The sequence below is a fragment of the Stegostoma tigrinum genome, chromosome 22 (genome assembly GCF_030684315.1).
Source record: "Stegostoma tigrinum isolate sSteTig4 chromosome 22, sSteTig4.hap1, whole genome shotgun sequence".
NCBI lineage: Eukaryota > Metazoa > Chordata > Chondrichthyes > Orectolobiformes > Stegostomatidae > Stegostoma > Stegostoma tigrinum.
Genome location: NC_081375.1, coordinates 26,373,784 through 26,392,758, shown reverse-complemented (window position 1 = coordinate 26,392,758; position 18,975 = coordinate 26,373,784). Strand labels below are relative to the sequence as shown.

The 18,975-nt window shown below is 41.6% G+C and overlaps 1 protein-coding gene across 2 annotated transcripts in view; it reads right to left on the bottom strand.

The window, feature by feature from the left end:
* Positions 1-311: 311 nt before the first annotated feature.
* Positions 312-18,975, bottom strand: part of cdc42ep4b (CDC42 effector protein (Rho GTPase binding) 4b) — a 29,580-nt gene continuing 10,916 nt past the window's right edge. For both annotated transcript variants that reach the window (XM_048555591.2, XM_048555592.2), the window contains exon 2: positions 312-6,161. In XM_048555591.2, coding sequence (XP_048411548.1) covers positions 4,879-5,892 — 1,014 coding nt within the window. In that variant the 5' untranslated portion in view covers positions 5,893-6,161 and the 3' untranslated portion in view covers positions 312-4,878. The remainder of the gene's footprint in view (positions 6,162-18,975) is intronic.

The following is an 18,975-nucleotide window of genomic DNA, read 5'->3' as shown; positions in this document are numbered from 1 at the left end:
TCAAATGATTTCTCTCACCGGACCCAAATTTTGCCGAGACAGACAAAATAATTTTGCACTAAAAAACAAACTGAAGGTGGGATCTTCTAGTGTGTATGATGCATTTATTTATATTCCTGATCACTATCCCTGACCTCATTGGTTTCTGTGCAGTGATGCATTTAACCAGTGCCATTTACTCAAAAGCACATAACAGCTACTTTGTAGCTGTTTGTCAACTATTGACAGTTGCTGACTGAAGCAATAGTCAAATGCCTAGAATGAGGTGGAAAATATTAGCAAAAACACACAAGAAACAAACAGTTGTCTGCATACAGTTTATTAATTAACCCCACCAAAAACTATAATAGTTTATTGTTTACTACTGATATGACAAAGCATTTTAAAATAATAGGTTGTCAGTGAAATCAGTGATAGTACCAAATAGGTTTTAGTACTTATAAATTCAAAAATAAAACCATTAAAGTAAGACTTGTCAGTTTATTTCATTCTTTTCATCAAGAAATTACGCAATAAAAAAAGTGAACCCAATACCTATACACAAAATGTAGTACCTCTGTGGTTAAATGTGTTTAGGAAAAGCAGAGAAGAGAGCACTTCACAGCTGGAGTATATTTTAGCAACACAAGTTCTTTAAATATTTGGCACAATTGGATTTATTGAAAGATTCCGAGCAAAATAGGTCATGTGCAAACAAAATCACTTCAGTGGTAAGTTTCAATTTATTTCTTTGCGCATTACATTCAAGGATTATTTTAAACAGGGAATTTTTAATTTGTTTTTTGAATATTTAAAATTCTGCTCAATTCTCCCACCTCCAGATTATCCACGTCAGTTCAATTTACAGAAAAACACCTTTCCTGTGTTCAGTGGTTTTCTGCATCAGCAGCAACTGTTCCAACAAGTACTGCAGTTAGTGCGAAAGAACACAAATGAAATGAAACAAGGGTCCAAATGTCCTTTGACCATGCACTACATTACATCATTACCCAAAGATATCAATTTGCTCAATGTTTCTGACATTTCATTTCAAACCTTCACCTTTTGCAGGTTTTCTCTTTACGATTTAAACAATGGCCATCAACTGAAGTTAGGTCAGAGATAGTTCTATACAAGATGAAGGAAAATATTTTGTTGCAATTTTCTGCTGGGATGCCCTGGTAAGTTTCTTTCAACTAACCTACCTCCATTCAGCTAGCCAATTTTGAAGGCTTTATTTAAAAAAAATACTTCACTTAATATGTTCTGCAGCTTACATCATGGGATAGAAACTTATTTACAATGATTTCTCTTGATAAAACACATGGGAATTAATTTAGTGTTGAAGCTATATTACATACAAAACATACAATAACATCCTCTAATCTCACCTCAAGTCTTGTCTAGAAAACACTTACACCAACATGTGAACAACTTGCCAAAATGAAGGAAGTATTAGCTTTCACATTTCCTATTGAGCATGCCATAATGCAGTGCACTGGACTCTGTGCACAGCTGTCATCTTGAAATGAGCAATGTTCAACATGCTGATGATAAAAACTCTTAGACTAGACCAATATTTCACAATAACACAAAACATTTAAGTGGCACGAAAATATACATGATTACAATGTTGAAGAAAAATACTGTCCTGCACAAAAGAGAGAGAGTGTTTTATGGCAACTTGCCTCATATTCCAGCATTCATGGTAGGAACCATGACCAATCACCACATAATAGCTTAAATTTTCCAAACAAAAAAATTTAGGCTATAAAGCAACACATTGTGCAACATCAGCAACAGGAAGACATTCCTGAAAAATGCAATTCTTTGTCCAATTTTAAAAATGGATCAAAGAAAATTCTGTTCTTTATCCATACTGTATTGATCTGTAATATGAAAGATTGCAAAAGAAAACTTAATATCACAAGGCACTACTGATTCTTACCTTTTGAAAAGTATTCAACTCTGGGGTGCTTTTTTAAAAAAATACTGCTCTAGAAAATTAGGAAAAAAGGCAATAGAAGATTGAAATCACTCAAGGATATCAAAACATTTAATTGTACACTGAAGCGAGAACTTCAACTTTGCATCAACAAAAAGAAAGTTTAATTACTAGCACTGTCTATGGTGGATGAGGCTAAATCATCCACCATAAATATGGTTAGGAAACAGGATGTCATCTATCAAAATAAAATTGGTGTAATTCCACAATATGCTCCTTCATGAACACTACATTGCTCCTCAATAGTGCATTGCATTTAACTTAGCAATTTAGTGGCTTATTATTCAACTAATTCAAAAATGCCAAGTTGCATTCTAGATGGAAAATAGATAAAAGTTGTGCATTACAATTGGGTTGCCTTCTTGGTAATTCGTTACCAGGTAACTGGGCTAAACCATTTCCAGCAATTGGCACAAGGAGCTGTACCAGTGAGACACATAATAAAGGGGAATGGTGGTGCTAACAAAGTACACGCAGCAGGATTAAGTGGACTGATTGTAGGCCAGAAGCATTAACACATTTCTAATAAAGGCACAAAATTGTTAAAAGCAACATAATCTTTTCGTAAGCAGTTTCCAGCAGATGCTGTGGACATTGCTGGTTAAGTTGCTTGAGGTGCAGTGCTGCACTGTGCCAGTGGAAGCTCAATTATGCATCATAGGCCCAAGTTTGTACATGTTTAATGAGATGACTGGATGTTTCAAAATGTGAAGTGTTGCCTTCCAATTTTCAAATGCTTTCGCTCTGAGGAGACGAAGGGGCAAAAGAAAAGCTCCAGTGTGCTCATAAAGGTGTTGGTGCAAAATGTAACTAGTTTATTGGAATGGGACAATTTGAAATCATTCATATGTAGTTTCCTTTTCTGCAGAAGGGTTGTTTTAAGTATTTTAAGCTGACAGTCAGTTGAATAAAAGGGCCTTAGGAGAAAACCTGCTTTACTTTTGCATTACAGAATTATGTTACTACTGTCACTACAATTTTGCATCTGTGGTTTCCATTCCAAAACATGGATTTACAGATGTAATGCAATGGGTGCATTCTTAATTATCTGTTGCACATTGGACCTTTAACTTTTAATGTTAAAACTGGAAAGTCAAAATAATGTAACCAAGAATTATTTCTATGTTACAGCGTCAGAATCAAATGCTGAAAGAAAAGATTCATCATGCAATTAAGAATGCACAATAAATCAAGGCATTGTTTAATTTTCAATGTTTCCCAAGCAGCATGATTTTAATTTGTGCTTATATGGAGCAATACAAGCACCCTTCATAAAAATCTTTTAAGCAGGATACTTTTGTTTTATGGGATACTGAGCTGAGGCAAGTAGCAGGCATGCCTATACAATCCTAACTGGCACAGTTGTCTTGGAAAGACAAGTTAAAGCCTTAATGGAAATGTGTGACTCAGCAAAAGGGGTTACAAATTCTCTCTCTCTCTCTCTCTCTAAATCTCAGATGTTAAGTTTCAGAGTCAGCTGCTTGGCTGTTCTGTGACTTGAGACTAGACTGCACCCTTCCTTCAAATATACTATGCCAACGGAATACTTACATATGAAATATATGCAATGTGGCCTGAAAAAGTAATTTCCCTTGCGGGGGTGGGGGGGGGGGGGGGGTGGTGGTGGTGGGTGGTGTTAAAGGGGACAAGATGGCAACTGTAGAATTGTAACAAAAATTTGTAATGGAAAAAAATCAGTTAAAGCTTAGAAAGATGGCATAGTTTAAAAATGTAGTTGGAAAATGCAACAGATTCTGGGTCCCACTGTCATGAACTTTAATTCAGGTAGCACTTTCCATGACTTCAAAATGCCCCTAACTGCTCTGCAGCCAACTAAATACTTTTGAAGTATAATTCCTCTGGTAATTTAGGGAGATAACACTTGTTGGATTTGCAGTAATGCTTATCCCTGTAAATTGTCACGTGTGCTATATTGATGTCAATTCAAAATCAGCCCCTAATTAAATGAAGTGAAAGTGGATTAACAGGTGATAACTACGGATGAGAGATTTCAGTGACAGACAGAAACACATCAATTCTGGATTACGTATCAAAGACCACTGTGCGATGGTCATATGACATTTCATTTAAATACATGATGGAACATTTAGGAAGCATAATGTGTATTAGTGTTTCACAGTGAGCAATGTACAGTTTATTTTAATGTTCAGGGTTAGCGCAATATTAACAAGTTCAGATATTCCACACTTCCTTGCAGAATGTTACAGAAAGGGTGAAGTAAAAATTAAATGCTATTCTTGAGAGAAAATAAGTTAGCACCTGAATAGTTGGTGAAACCCAGCTCACTCAGGTAAAGGTTGAATGCATCACAGCAACTACATGAATCACACAGAAAAATTATATTTGAAATTTTCCAAATCAAAATCCCAAACAGTAGCAACCCAGGGAGGATAGAAGAGGAGAAAGGAAGGTGACCGAAGGAATGGAGCACCTTAAACCAGAGATTCCAAATAAGGCCGAGTAGTGATACAGGAAGCAAACAAGCCATTTTTCTAAGGAGTGTCCTTTGGGTCACACAGTGAATTGTCAGATATTAAAATGAGATTAGTACGAGCGCATACTTTTTGTATAAAAAGGTAGCACAAACATAGCACTTGCACCGTTTAGGAATGTGCGTAATATATGGTTAATTCTGGTTGAATAACACATAAGCAGTGAGCCGCCATGAGGAGTTGCAGGTGTTGCTGGCCTCTGTGGATTAAAGAATTTTGGTTACAGCCTTTATTACAGAATATATTTTGAGTCTGTGGTGTAAGAGTTTAGTGCAATCCTGCCATAATTCATTAATGCTGTAAATTCTAGGACAGATAAAGTCATCTTGTTCTCCAAATCCTTAATAAAAAAGCAAATATGCCAATCCAAATAGGCCAATTCTACACACGGATTTCATCCTCTTCATCCATGAAGGTAAAATCCTCATCTCCTTCATTCATAGATTCCTCTTTGAAGGTATCTCTGGATTCAGCTGTATTTTTCATACTGTCTACATCTCCATGACTAACTCCCTCATAAACTGACCGCCTCTCTTCTGTAGTGCCAGATGCCAAACTTGACAAGGAGCCACTATCTTGTGATAAGTGGCTCCCAGATGCCGTGCTGTACACAACACTATTAATGTTATTTTGCAAGGCCATTGTTGATACTGCAGGTTCCTCTACAAGCTTCTCCTTGGCCACAATTTGTGAATTAGAAAACCGTCCTTGTTTGTCATCGCCAATACCAAGATCAGCATCATTTTCCCATGTATCTTTTTCCATAACACTTAAAATTTCACCAAGCATTGAAGGACCAAGATCGACATGAAAGGACATGATGGATTCAGCATGCTTTAGTGGAAAGCCACCACTGGAAAGTGAAGTAGGAAGATCGGTAATATCTCCAAAATCTCGCTCATCTTGATATTCTGTACATTTACTTGCAACAGTGCTGGCAGCCCCATTGACAGGTACATCTTCCATTTGTTCATTTGCAAGCTTTTTTATCGGACTTGATGAAAGGCTCTTTGCCATCTGATTAGTTGGCTCCACAGTCTTATCATTGAGTTGAGGCAGAGACACTGCATTTTTCACAAATATTGCTGAATCACTCTGTGTCAATGTGTCTCGCTTATCAACACGTGTTACTGACTGAGACCTTTTGCTGCTGCTTCTGAATTTCCGAGAGAGAAGCCCTGGCTTGGGTGTCGCTTCAGCAGGAGCGGTAGCACCTGCAGCCCCAAACTTGCTAGAAAGGAATGAAGTGTCTCCAAAGACATCACCCCCACGACCTACATGCATCGTGTGCCTGAAATCACCAAGAGGAGCACTGATCATGTCTGCAGTCAAGTCTATGCGAGAGCGCCGTTTGGATTGATTGGAGCTTGCCACCAGCTGTTTCAGGATTGGCATTTTCTAGATTTGAAAGGAGCACAGGTATGCTGGAATTCTGAAACTTAAAAGCCTCAATGATCAGGTTTTAGTCTTCAAATATAATCCAAAAAAAAGACTCAATTCTTTATGCGGATAAAAGCTGATGCTCAATATTTGATCCAATCTCAACGCAAAATTGGTAAAACCGATTTGTCACAAATTATACTTTGTGAAATTTTACATTATCTTCCATTACAGCTGTTCTTTGTGCCAATAAATTCTTTAATATTCCAATGTAGTTGATGCACCTAAATGCAAAAATAAATGAAAAACACATTTAAAAATAAAAATCACACAATTTTAATTTTAGACATGGACGCATGGTTTTATTAAAAATAAACCAGGATTAAACAGAATCATCTTCAAACCAACAATTGAAGGTCCTGATGAAATTTTAAATTCTTGAATTTCCTAAGAAAGACTTGTTAACAACATTTCAGAAAAACTGATTGGCAGAACCATTGAAGCTGTCAGTCAACAAGTTGAAAAGACAATCATATAGTCTCTAGCTTTATAAGTGAAAATGTGAAATTGTGATATCATCTTGAAACGTGCCTATATTACAGAGGTGCTGGATGTCTTAAAATGCACAAAGATGGACAAATTCCCAGTGAGGGCCTGATCAGGAGTACCCTAGAACTTTTTAGAAAGTGTTTGCTGGGCCCCTGGCTGAGATATTTGGATCACTGAGTCACTGGTGAGGCGCCAAAAGACTGGAGTTTGGCTAATAGTGTCATTATTTAAGAAATGTGTTAAGGAAAAACCAGGGAACTCAACTGGTGAGCTTGACGTCAGTGGTGGGTAAACTTTTGGAGGGGATTCTGAGGGACAGGATTTACATCTATTCGGAAAGGCAACAACTGTTTTGGGATAAAAACAGAAGTTGCTGGAAAAGCTCAGCAGGTCTGGCAGCATCTGTGAAGGAAAAAAAAAATCAGTTAACATTTCAGGTTCGGTCACCCTTACTCAGAGCTAGAGATATCCTTAATCTGAGTAAAAGGACTAAATCAACATAGCTTTGAGTGGGAAATTGTGTCTCTTAAAATTGATTGAGTTTTTTGATGAAATGACAAAGATTGTCTTTCTACACTTCAGCAAAGTTAGACAAGGTTCTGCACAGTAAACTAATTAGATCACACAGAATATAGGGACAACTAGCCATGTAGACACAAAATTGACTTGAAGGTAGGAGACAAAAGGAGGAAGTGAAGGATTACTTTTGGAGGCCCGTGACCGCTGGTGGTGTGCTGCAAGCAGCAGTGCTGGGTCCACTGATTTTCATTATTTCTAAATGAATTGGATGCAAACATCAGAGGTGTGGTTAGTAAGTTGGCAGATGATATTAAAAAAAAACAGTGTCGTAGAGGGCAGCCAAGGAGGTTAACTCAAAATACAACAGGACCCTGATCAGATGGACCAGAGTGGCAAACAGAGTAGAACTTAAATAAATGTGACATGCTGCATTTTGGTAGGGCAAATCAGGGCTTTATACTCTGAATGGTAAGGTCCTGGAGAGTGTTGACAAACAAAGAGATCTTGGGCGAAGGTTCATAATTTCCTGAAAGCAGAGTTGCAGACAGGGTAGTAAGGCAGCATTTGGTATGCTTAGCTTTTTGGATCAGTGCATTGAATATTGGAGTTGGGAGGTCATGCTGTGGTTGTAAAGTATATTGGTTAGGCCACTTTTGGAATACTGCACTCAATTCTGGTCTCCCTAATATTGGAAGGATGTTGTGAAACTGGAGAGAATTCAGAAAGTGATTTACAAGGATTTTGCCAGGGTTGAAGGTTTTGAGGTATGGTGTGAGGCCAAATAGGCTGGGCTATTTTCCCTGGAGCATTGGAGGCTGAGGGGTGCCCTCATTAGAGGTTTATAAAATCAGAGACACAGTGAGGGTAAACAGCTAAGGTTTTTACCCAAGGGAGGATAGTCCAAAATTAGAGGGTGTAAGGCAAGAGGGGAACGATTTAACAAAGGGATCCAAGGGGCAAATGTTTTGCACACCGAAGGTGGTGTGTATGGAATGAGCTGCCAGAAGTGGAGGCGGTGGCTGGTACAACTACGACATGTAAAAAAGGTATCTGCATGACTATGAATAGGAAGTGTTTAAGAGTGATATGGGCAAATTGCTGGCAAATGGGACTACATTAATTTAGAATATCTGGTCAGCACGGATGAGTTGGACGAAGGCTGTGTTTCCATGCCATAAAATTCAAGACTCCATGAAAAGCAGGCATGTTATGCAAAGAAGGATAAATCAAGTTGGGGAAACTCAGCAATTCGAGAGAATATTTCAGGTCAATGACTTCCGATGAAAGATCAACCTAAAATATTAACTCTGTCCCCATTGACGGTTCCTGACCTTCCTGTGTTTTCCAGCATTTTTGTCCACATTTCAGGTTTCCAGCATTTTCAGTAATTACTCAGATGTTATGCAAAACTTATGAACCATTGGCTAGGACTAAGCTGAAATATCATTCATTTCCAGGTACTGCACTTTAGGAAGTACAAAGCTTTTGTTTTTAAAAAGACCATAGGAGGAGACTTTCTGAAAGGACACAAATGGCAGAGGAAATTCATTTTTGTACAGAAACTACAACTGGTCTCCCTCGAACTACAAAGCTTCTTTCTGGCCTGTGCCACTGCCAAGCAAAGTAGCATTGCCGAAAGTTGGCACTGCATAACAGTTACAGGGCAGATACAAACTCCTGAAACGCTCCCTATAATACAAGTGTGACAGTGAGAGTAAAGCGGAGAATCAAATCCATTGATACTGCTTACACTGTGGAATTTATAATTTGAGCAGAATGTGAAGGATGTTTCTTGATCAATATGGCAAATAACTTAGTAATATGGGTTTGATGAGAACAGTGATCATGCAAGTTACCAATGAGTATAACGATCTATGAAACTAAAGGAAACTCACTGCTACAAATCATCAATGGTTCCTTGGAAATGACCGCTATTCTGATCCAGAGGAATCTTCAAAATGATTATCATAACGAACAAGTGCTTCAGAGAAATCCATGTGAAGCGAAGCTGGTATTCGTGATGACATGAACAAGCATCACCAACATGACATCAGTGCACACATGCAGAAACATACTGGCACAATAGGGCACTGATATCATAGCTGACCGATGTCACAAGGTTATTTGTGCACACAAAAAAAAATGGCTCTCACCAGCCAGTGTTTGGAACATGTGATGAATCTGACCTGCAAAGGGCAAAGGCAGCGGAAGCAGATTCAATTCCAACTTTTGAAAGAAAACAGGACCAATTGAAAGAGAAATATTTTGCAGGGCTACAGCTGAAGACCAGGGAGTGGAAACTAATGGATAACTTTCAAAGAATCAGCACTGGCAAGATGTGTTAAAAGCCTTCTGTGCTGGACAATTTTAAGAAATCAGAAGTTTAAATTGGTGAATGCTTATGCAAACAAAAAAAAGCACCAAATATAAAATAATCTCACTGAGTCTTTGAAAGATGGCAAATTGGGATTGTAAACAAGGCAAATGTTATATTTAACTTACAGTACAATCCTGGCAGCTACAACAATCAAACAATTCTCCTGCCAACAGGAGAATTGGACATTTAAAGCAAAGGAGGCCATTAAGCCCATTGTGTCTGTACCAGCCAAAGACCAACAGTATGTGCCGGATTTTTTCAAGAAAACAAAGTTCTGCCCACATGGCCTCATTTAATGATCAAAGATATCCTACCACATTCCTACAAGTGATTCCTTGTTCAATATTCCAAAGCTTACCGTATCCCCTTCTAACCCCATCTATATACCCTTTAACTAGCTGCCAATTGTGCCCAGCTTTCAGCCAACTCAAAGCTATCAGTCATAATTAAAGTCGTATTACCACGTGCCTGTGCCCTCAGTTCATCTACCTTATTCTCAAGGCTCCATGCATTAAAATATATTTCGTTTAGCTTGGCATATTCACTCCTTGCTTCTCCAGTCTATGTTTCCTCTGCCTTCCATACTCAATTGCATTTTGACTTGAATTCACCATCAGCTTCCCACCTCTCTAATCCCACTGCTGATTTAATGCACCCCAACAGCCCTGGAAAAGCTGCCAGTAAGAATGTTGGTCCTGTTCCCGTTCAGACTTAACCATCCAACATGCAGTTTCCCTCTCGTCCAGAAAATGTTCCTGATGCCTCAGGAATTTAAAGCGCTCACTCCTGCATCATCTCTCCAGGCATTCATTCATCTGCTCATTCTTTATATTTAGTACAGCATGGCATCAGGAGTAAATTGGAGATATCTGGCAGTAGTTCCACGACATCCTGGACTTTGACACTCAAGAGACAACATGTGATTCTAGAATCACATCTACAGCTACTGAAGTGCCTGTCTATTCTCCTTACTAATGCAGGTACCATTTCTGCTCTTCCACACATTTTTGGACTACATTCAAAGGGAAAAAGGTAGTCAATACAAAACTAAAACTGACAAGAAAGGAGACAAAATGCTGAGCATATGGCTCTCTTCCCTTACAGAACTCTATTAGAAATCAACATTGATGGAGGAGGTGGAACACATCTTAAAATTAACCCAGAACTGTCCATAAGACCATAAGACATAGGAGTGGAAGTAAGGCCATTCGGCCCATCAAGTCCACTCCGCCATTTAAATCATGGCTGATGGGCATTTCAACACCACTTCTAATAGAGTTCTGTAAGGGAAGAGAGCCAACTGCTCAGCATTTTGTCTCCTTTCTTGTCAGTTTTAGTTTTGCATTGACTACCTTTTGCCATTTGAATGTAGTACAAAAATGTGTGGAAGAGCAGAAATGGTACCTGCATTAGTGAGGAGAACAGACAGGCACTTCAGTAGCTGTAGATGTGATTCTAGAATGTATGTTGTCTCTCGAGTGTCAAAGTCCAGGATGTCGTGGAACTGCTGCCAGATATTCTCAGAAAAGCAGTCAGAGATGTGTCACTGCTGTCCATGCTAGGACCAAAGAAAGTGAAGTAAGGTTCTGCAAGCAGACCTTCAAACGGAGTAATCTCCAATTTACTTGTAATGCAATCAAAAGGGCTGGAAAAAGAAAAATGAATAGAATGCTAATAGGTATAGTTCAGAATTTGAAACATTGTGACATTACACTCTAAATGGAGATTTAATCTTAACTAAGACACTCTGTCAACATTTGGGCAATAGAAATGGCAAAAAAAAGTATCCATTCAAAAGGCATAACCACACAGACTGGGGAAAAAAAATGTAATTCAATTTCAAATTTATTAACAAAGGCCATGGCTTCAGAAATTTTAGATTGTACAATTGGTTCTCAACTAAAACCAAATTTTCCTTAGTTTGGGATACTGCAGTCAAATTTAGACTCCTACAGGAGATTAGCTAACAGGACAGGAGGGCTATTGAACATGGATGTTTTGTCTACACCTGAAAGTTCCCTGGCTAAGTTGCAGGAACTTTTAGGAAATGAAGTGAGAACAGATGCAATTAGGACTCTTGTTTATGCCACTTTTTAAAATGACGCAGCTACTTAGTTAATTTGAGGGGATCATGTACACTAGCTAAAAGCTACAGCAAAAAAAAATATGGCTACATTGGGTTTCAGAAGAATACCTCATCTGCAAAGAAAAAACTTCAGAACAGCAATTTTTACCCTTATTGCTATATACTTTACATGCAGCAGCAGACCAAAAGAAACTAAAATTATGCACTGCTCTCTTACCAAGAAAATCTAAGCAAAGTATTCAAAAAGTGAAAAAAAACAATTTGAGGCAAACAACTTGTATTCAACTCGAAGTTGATTACAGCCCATTGATTTTAGATGAACGGGAAATAAAACTGCCCTTCAATTAGCCGCAGTCATGGTTTCAGTCAAAAGTCACAGTAGACTTCATTCATGGATGAGACACAGGCTGCATTATAATCCAGGCAAGAATTTGGTTATCCTGGCAAATTTATAGCTCAAAATTGCACCATTGCTTTGAAGTTGTTTGGCAATTTTGCTCCTCTAGAATTAATCTTGCCACAATTTTCTTCAGGGGGGAACAAGATCACTTTGATTAAATAAACTCAGGCTACGAACACATCAATGGCTGTGTCATTTTATACTTCAGACATCATTTTTTTTGATGTTGACCAGCTAACAAATGGATGCGTAAAACCTATTTTGTTTTCTTTTAGACTCTCAAAATTGTAAATAATCTGTATAGAAAAGGCAATTAAAAAATAGCCATAACATTATTCAGTTTCAAAAAGGTCTGCAGGATATAAGCTAGTTTGATAAACTTGCATCACTTTTTTCCTCTCTCTGGCTTCTTCATGTAATACAAGATGGAGACGGAGAATTCTGTTATGTCTATCCACAAATAAACTGGGGAGGGGTTACACTTTTATATGCTAAGAATGAATTGTGCCTGTAGAACATGGATGGATGTAATACAAGTCAGGGGCATGCGCGTGTGCATGAGTGTGGTGGGGCAAGAAAGAGAGGGAGAGAGAAAGCAAAAGGAGCACACACCATAACCCACTACTAATATGGCATAGTATCACCAAGTAGAATTTGGTTGTATTTTACCTGATGTGACACCTTAGGAGAACTGACGAACATCTATGTTGACAGAATGGTTGCTGTGCAACAGAACAGTCAATCCAAGGCACTGAGCACCATCGCTAGCAATACAGGTCAGAAGAGTATTTGATACCAGGGCTCTCAGAGACATAGGAAAAAGGTCATCAATTCTACTGCCACGTGGAACTCCAGATTACTGCTTGCAGCACCAAAGACCGTTCCTCCAGTCAAGTGTTTTAATGCCTAATTTACAGGTCATCAGAAACAAGTGCGCACAAATAACCAATTTGGTCATAATTCCATGCCAAGTTATCTAGTTTCGAATAAGGCGAGAGCAGAATGCCACAATGGTCAGTGTATCTTATTTGGGCAGGATAAATTGCAGACCTCCAATCACTATTCAACACCCTCAATTCTAAGAGGGATTGCAGTTAATGCTCCCCAGATGTATCCTTGAGATGGTAGCCAGTTGCACAAAGGCAGATTGGGTTGACTGGGCGAGTATTCACGGCAGTTGAGAAGAATGAGAAGGGACCCAATTGAAACATTGAATCCCAACAGACTAGATACAGGGAAGATGCATCCCCTGGCCAGGCAGGGCAGACCAAAGGCTCAAATCTCAGAATATATACTAGGCCAGTTTGGACAGAAAAGTAAAGATACTTTACTCAGTTGGCAGCAAGCCACTTGAATTCTCTACTAGGAAGGCTATGGAGGCCAAGTTACTCAATATACTTGTATTGATGAGAGAAATAGATGGATCAATGCTAGAAGTGTTAAAGGATATGGGGGGAGCATCATGGCACTGTGATAGAGGATCAGCTGTATAGAAGCTGAGTGGTCCCATGTCTCATGGCACAGCAGTTTTTAAAAATTAACCTATTTTTTTTCCAATCAACCTGTGCAGAGATATTTTTACACACCTCTGGATTAAGTGGGACTTAGGCTTAATGCACCATATGCATACTCCCATCTCTAATTTTCTACGTTTTTAATGTTTATAATAGGCAAGTAATAATGAGGAGAGGTAACAGTCCAAAACATGGCATGCACAGTGCATGATCACATGATGTGATGGGTGAATATATGCAAGGTTTGCAATAAAGAATCTGTAAGCAGCTTAGCAAGTTACATTTAGATCACAAGTGTGATAGGATAATTTTTATCCTGCAAACTTATGAAATTAATGGTGTGGATAATACACAAGGACCACAGTAGATACAGTTTTATTTAATCTGATTCTATTACCTCTACAACACCCATGCATGCTACTATTTAATGAACCACAAAACATTTAAAGAAACCTTGTCTACAGGAGACGTTGCACACGACAGAGTACGTAACGTGTTGTTCAACTGTTAGGACACTGGCTTTTGCCTGAAAATTAGTTGGAGCTATAAGGAAATCATATAATCTAAAAGCCACACAAGTAGATTGGCTTTGACACTGAAACATCCAAATTTTAAAAATCCTGTTGTTTTGGAGAAGAGATGCAATGTTATTGTTCTGTTTTAATGCAGGTTGTTGAAAGTTGGTCTCTCTCTCTAGGTATGCCTTCCTTCTTTATTTGGAAGCCACCCACCAAGCACTTGCCAATGTTCACTAACAGTTTACTGAATAAGAAACAGGAATAGGAGTAGACCATGTATGTGTCCCCCTCCCCCTCGAGCTTATTTCACCAAGTAATAAGATGAAGGCTGATCAGTGATAATGGGAACTGCAGATGCTGGAGAATTCCAAGATAATAAAATGCGAGGCTGGATGAACACAGCAGGCCAAGCAGCATCTCAGGAGCACAAAAGCTGACGTTTTGGGCCTAGACCCATAGAGCAGTTTTTCCGCCGTCTTCGCCTCCATGCCTAATTCTTCAACCGGGAGCCTAACCCTCCCTCCACTGACCCCTTCACCCGCTTCCAACACAAGTCCTCCTCCTGGACACCACCCCCAGGCCTCCTACCCTCTCTCGACCTCTTCATCTCCAACTGCCGTCGAGACATTAACCGCCTCAACCTCTGCACCCCTCTCACCCACTCCAACGTCTCCCCCGCAGAACGGGCAGCCCTCCGCTCCAACCCCAACCTCACCATCAAACCCGCAGACAAGGGTGGTGCAGTGGTAGTATGGCGCACTGACCTCTACATCGCCGAGGCCAAACGCCAACTCTCCGACACCACCTCCTACCGCCCCCTCGATCATGACCCCATACCTGAGCACCAAACCATCATCTCCAACACCTTTCATGACCTCATCACCTGAGGGGACCTCCCACCCACAGCCTCCAACCTCATTGTTCCCCAACCCCACACGGCCCGTTTCTATCTCCTTCCCAAAATCCACAAACCTGCCTGCCCTGGTTGACCCATCGTCTCAGCCTGCTCCTGCCCCACCGAACTCATCTCCACCTATATGGGCTCCATTTTCTCCCCTTTGGTCCAGGAACTCCCCACCTACGTCCGTGACACCACCCACGCCCTCCACCTCCTCCAGGACTTCCAATTCCCTGGCTCCCAACACCTCATCTTCACCATGGACGTCCAGTCCCTATACACCTGCATTCCGCATGCAGATGGCCTCAAGGCCCTCCGCTTCTTCCTGTCCCGCGGGCCCGACCAGTCCCCCTCCACCGACACCCTCATCCGCCTAACCAAACTCGTCCACACCCTCAACAATTTCTCTTTTGACTCCTCCCACTTCCGACAGACTAAGGGGGTGGCCATGGGCACCCGCATGGGACCCAGCTATGCCTGCCTCTTTGTAGGTTACGTGGAACAGTCCCTCTTCCGCACCTACACGGGCCCCAAACCCCAACTCTTCCTCCGGTACATTGATGACTGTATCGGCGCCGCCTCTTGCTCCCCAGAGGAGCTCGAACAGTTCATTCAAATCACCAACACCTTCCACCCCAACCTTCAGTTCACCTGGGCCATCTCCAGCACATCCCTCACCTTCCTGGACCTCTCAGTCTCCATCTCAGGCAACCAGCTTGTAACTGATGTCCATTTCAAGCCCACCGACTCCCACAGCTACCTAGAATACACCTCCTCCCACCCACCCTCCTGCAAAAACTCCATCCCCTATTCCCAATTCCTCCGCCTCCGCCACATCTGCTCCCACGATAAGACATTCCACTGCCGCACATCCCAGATGTCCAAGTTCTTCAAGGACCGCAACTTTCCCCCCAACAGTGATCGAGAACGCCCTTGACCGCGCCTCCCGTATTTCCCGCAACACATCCCTCACACCCTGCCCCCGCCACAACCGCCCAAAGAGGATCCCCCTCGTTCTCACACACCACCCTACCAACCTCCGGATACAACGCAGCATCCTCTGACACTTCCGCCATTTACAATCCGACCCCACCACCCAAGACATTTTTCCATCCCCACCCTTGTCTGCTTTCCGGAGAGACCACTCTCTCCGTGACTCCCTTGTTCGCTCCACACTGCCCTCCAACCCCACCACACCCGGCACCTTCCCCTGCAACTGCAGGAAATGCTACACTTGCCCCCACACCTCCTCCCTCACCCCCATCCTTGGCCCCAAGATGACATTCCACATTAAGCAGAGGTTCACCTGCACATCTGCCAATGTGGTATACTGCATCCACTGTACCCGGTGCGGCTTCCTCTACATTGGGGAAACCAAGCGGAGGCTTGGAGACCGCTTTGCAGAGCACCTCCGCTCAGTTCGCAACAAACAACTGCACCTCCCAGTCACAAACCATTTCCACTCCCCCGTCCATTCTTTAGATGACATGTCCATCATGGGCCTCCTGCAGTACCACAATGATGCCACCTGAAGGTTGCAGGAACAGCAACTCATATTCCGCCTGGGAACCCTGCAGCCTAATGTTATCAATGTGGACTTCACCAGTTTCAAAATCTCCCCTTCCCCAACTGCATCCCTAAACCAGCCCAGTTCGCCCCCTCCCCCCACTGCACCACACAATCAGCCCAGCTCTTCCCCCCCACCCACTGCATCCCAAAACCAGTCCAACCTGTCTCTGCCTCCCTAACCGGTTCTTCCTCTCACCCATCCCTTCCTCCCACCCCAAGCTGCACCCTCATCTACCTACTAACCTCATCCCACCTCCTTGACCTGTCCATCTTCCCTGGACTGACCTATCCCCTCCCTACCTCCCCACCTATACTCTCCTCTCCACCTATCTTCTTTACTCTCCATCTTCGGTCCGCCTCCCCCTCTCTCCCTATTTATTCCAGTTCCCTCTCCCCATCCCCCTCTCTGATGAAGGGTCTAGGCCCGAAACGTCAGCTTTTGTGCTCCTGAGATGCTGCTTGGCCTGCTGTGTTCATCCAGCCTCACATTTTATTATTAAGGCTGATCAGTCCCTGGTCTCAGCTCCTTTCGAGCCCAGCTCAGAGCTCAACTCCAAAACTTCAAAGACTTAACTACCACTTCTTTAAAATACTTTCAGTGATTAAGCCTTTTCAACTCTCTGGGTTGGAAAATTCCAGATATAGTCACTACCCTTGGAAGACGTTCATTCACGAGTGTCCCCTTATCGTCCTAAACTCTAATGACTAAGTCCTAACCTGTTTAGGATTAGATTAGATTCCCTACAGTGTGGAAGGAGACCCTTCGGCCCAACAAGTCCACACCGCCCCCTGCAGCATCCCACCCAGGCCCATCCCCCCCCATAACCCACATATCCCTGAACACTATGGGCAATTTAGCACGGCCAATCCACCTAGCCTGCACATCTTTGGACCGTGGGAGGAAACCGGAGCACCCGGAGGAAACCCATGCAGACATGTGGAGAATGTGCAAACTCCGCACAGACAGTTGCCGAGGCTGGAATCGAACCCGGGTCCCTGGCACTGAGGCCGCAGTGCTAACCAGTGAGCCACCATGCCGCCCCAGGAATTCTTGATAAGTCAATGCCTTCGTTCTGGAAATCAGCTCAATGAAACACTTTTGAATTGCCTCCAATACTAACCAATCCTTTCTTAAATACAAGGAACAGTATTTAAGGCAAGTGAAAGAAACATTAATAAGGTCTATCAGCCGCAACCCTTCAATTAATGCTCTTTCAACAAGAGGAGGATCTTGGACCAGTTTTACTACATCATTTCACTTTTTTTTAAAAAAACCTCGGTCGTAGCCTAAAAACAAGTGTACCAGGAGAATTTTCTTGATTGCAAGTAACGTACCAATGTTATAACAGGCTGCCTTTCAAAAGGAGCAGTTCAGATAGCGTCAAGGTGTATTCAATAAGATGGGGGAGAGGAATCAATGTCAGAGCTCCCTGGATTACAGGGTGGGGGGAGGGAGAGAGCGAGCGCAAGCGACAGCAAAACAGAAAAAAAGTGAACATAAAGGGTACATGGATAAAGTCCAAGTCAATCCATTTAACGTCAGCAGTAGTAAAACTCAGACAGTTGCCCAATACAAGAACATTAACTTGGATAAGCATGACTAATAAGGTAAAGCAAACATGTTCAAAAGCTAACTAAATTGACGGAAATTTTCAATAACAGCTATGAGGATAACGGGAGTTGATGTGCCCTACCCACTTCCAAACAGCATTTAACAAAGAGCTGCAAAATAGGTCTGCCAACAAAATACAAGGGAAAGCAGCCACATGGATTGAGTAACAGGAAACAAAGTGGTGGCAAATGGTTGCCTTTCAGACTTTAGGAAAAGACACAATGGTGTTCTCCAAGGGTCAGCATTAGGACAACTGCTTCTCTTGCATTTATGCTAATTGGCTCACTTATGAGTGAAACAGCTGAGAGTGGTGAAGCAGCAAACAGCTGGGAAGTAGCAGGGCAAGTGCGTTGCCAGGAAGTACCTTTCACCAGGGTCAGAGGGGAAAGGTTGCTGCAAAAAAAGGGATGACAAGGAATCGGGGGAGGAGGAGGAGGAGGAAAGAGGGGGAAGCACAGTTTAACCTAAAATCAAAAAGAATACCCAGTTAATTGGGAACCAGGAAATCTAAGTCTAAGTCTGAGATGATAAATTCCTTGAAAAATTAGTGAGATACTTTAGCTTGAAAAAGGACACATTAATCCTTAAGCAGCCAGTATATGGTTGTTATTGCAACAAGCACCGCAGGTAAATCACAGGAAGAGCCTCTCCAAAAAGGTTGTACCCTGCTGAGGATAAGCAATGCACTGCAGTCAGTTTCGTAATTTTTTTTGGTTATTTATGAGCACATTTCACCAGTTATAATCAGGGAAAGGGAGTGCTTATCTTGTGTCATGCATCGATGGAGGAGTTTCTCTTGCTTCACCAAGCTTCTCTGAACTGCGACAGGCAAGTACCAATTTTCTTTTGCCCTACACAAAGTGCCACACATTTTGGATGGCAGATCTAAAATGCCAAAACAATGGTGGGGGGGTGGATCAGAGGATTTTCATGTGATGAAGTTTAACAACACATTTTTTGAAAAAATGATTCTTAGTACTGCAATGGATGATTAACTGCAGGATGTTAGATGATTCAATAATTACACTGATATCAATGATATAGATACTGAGAACA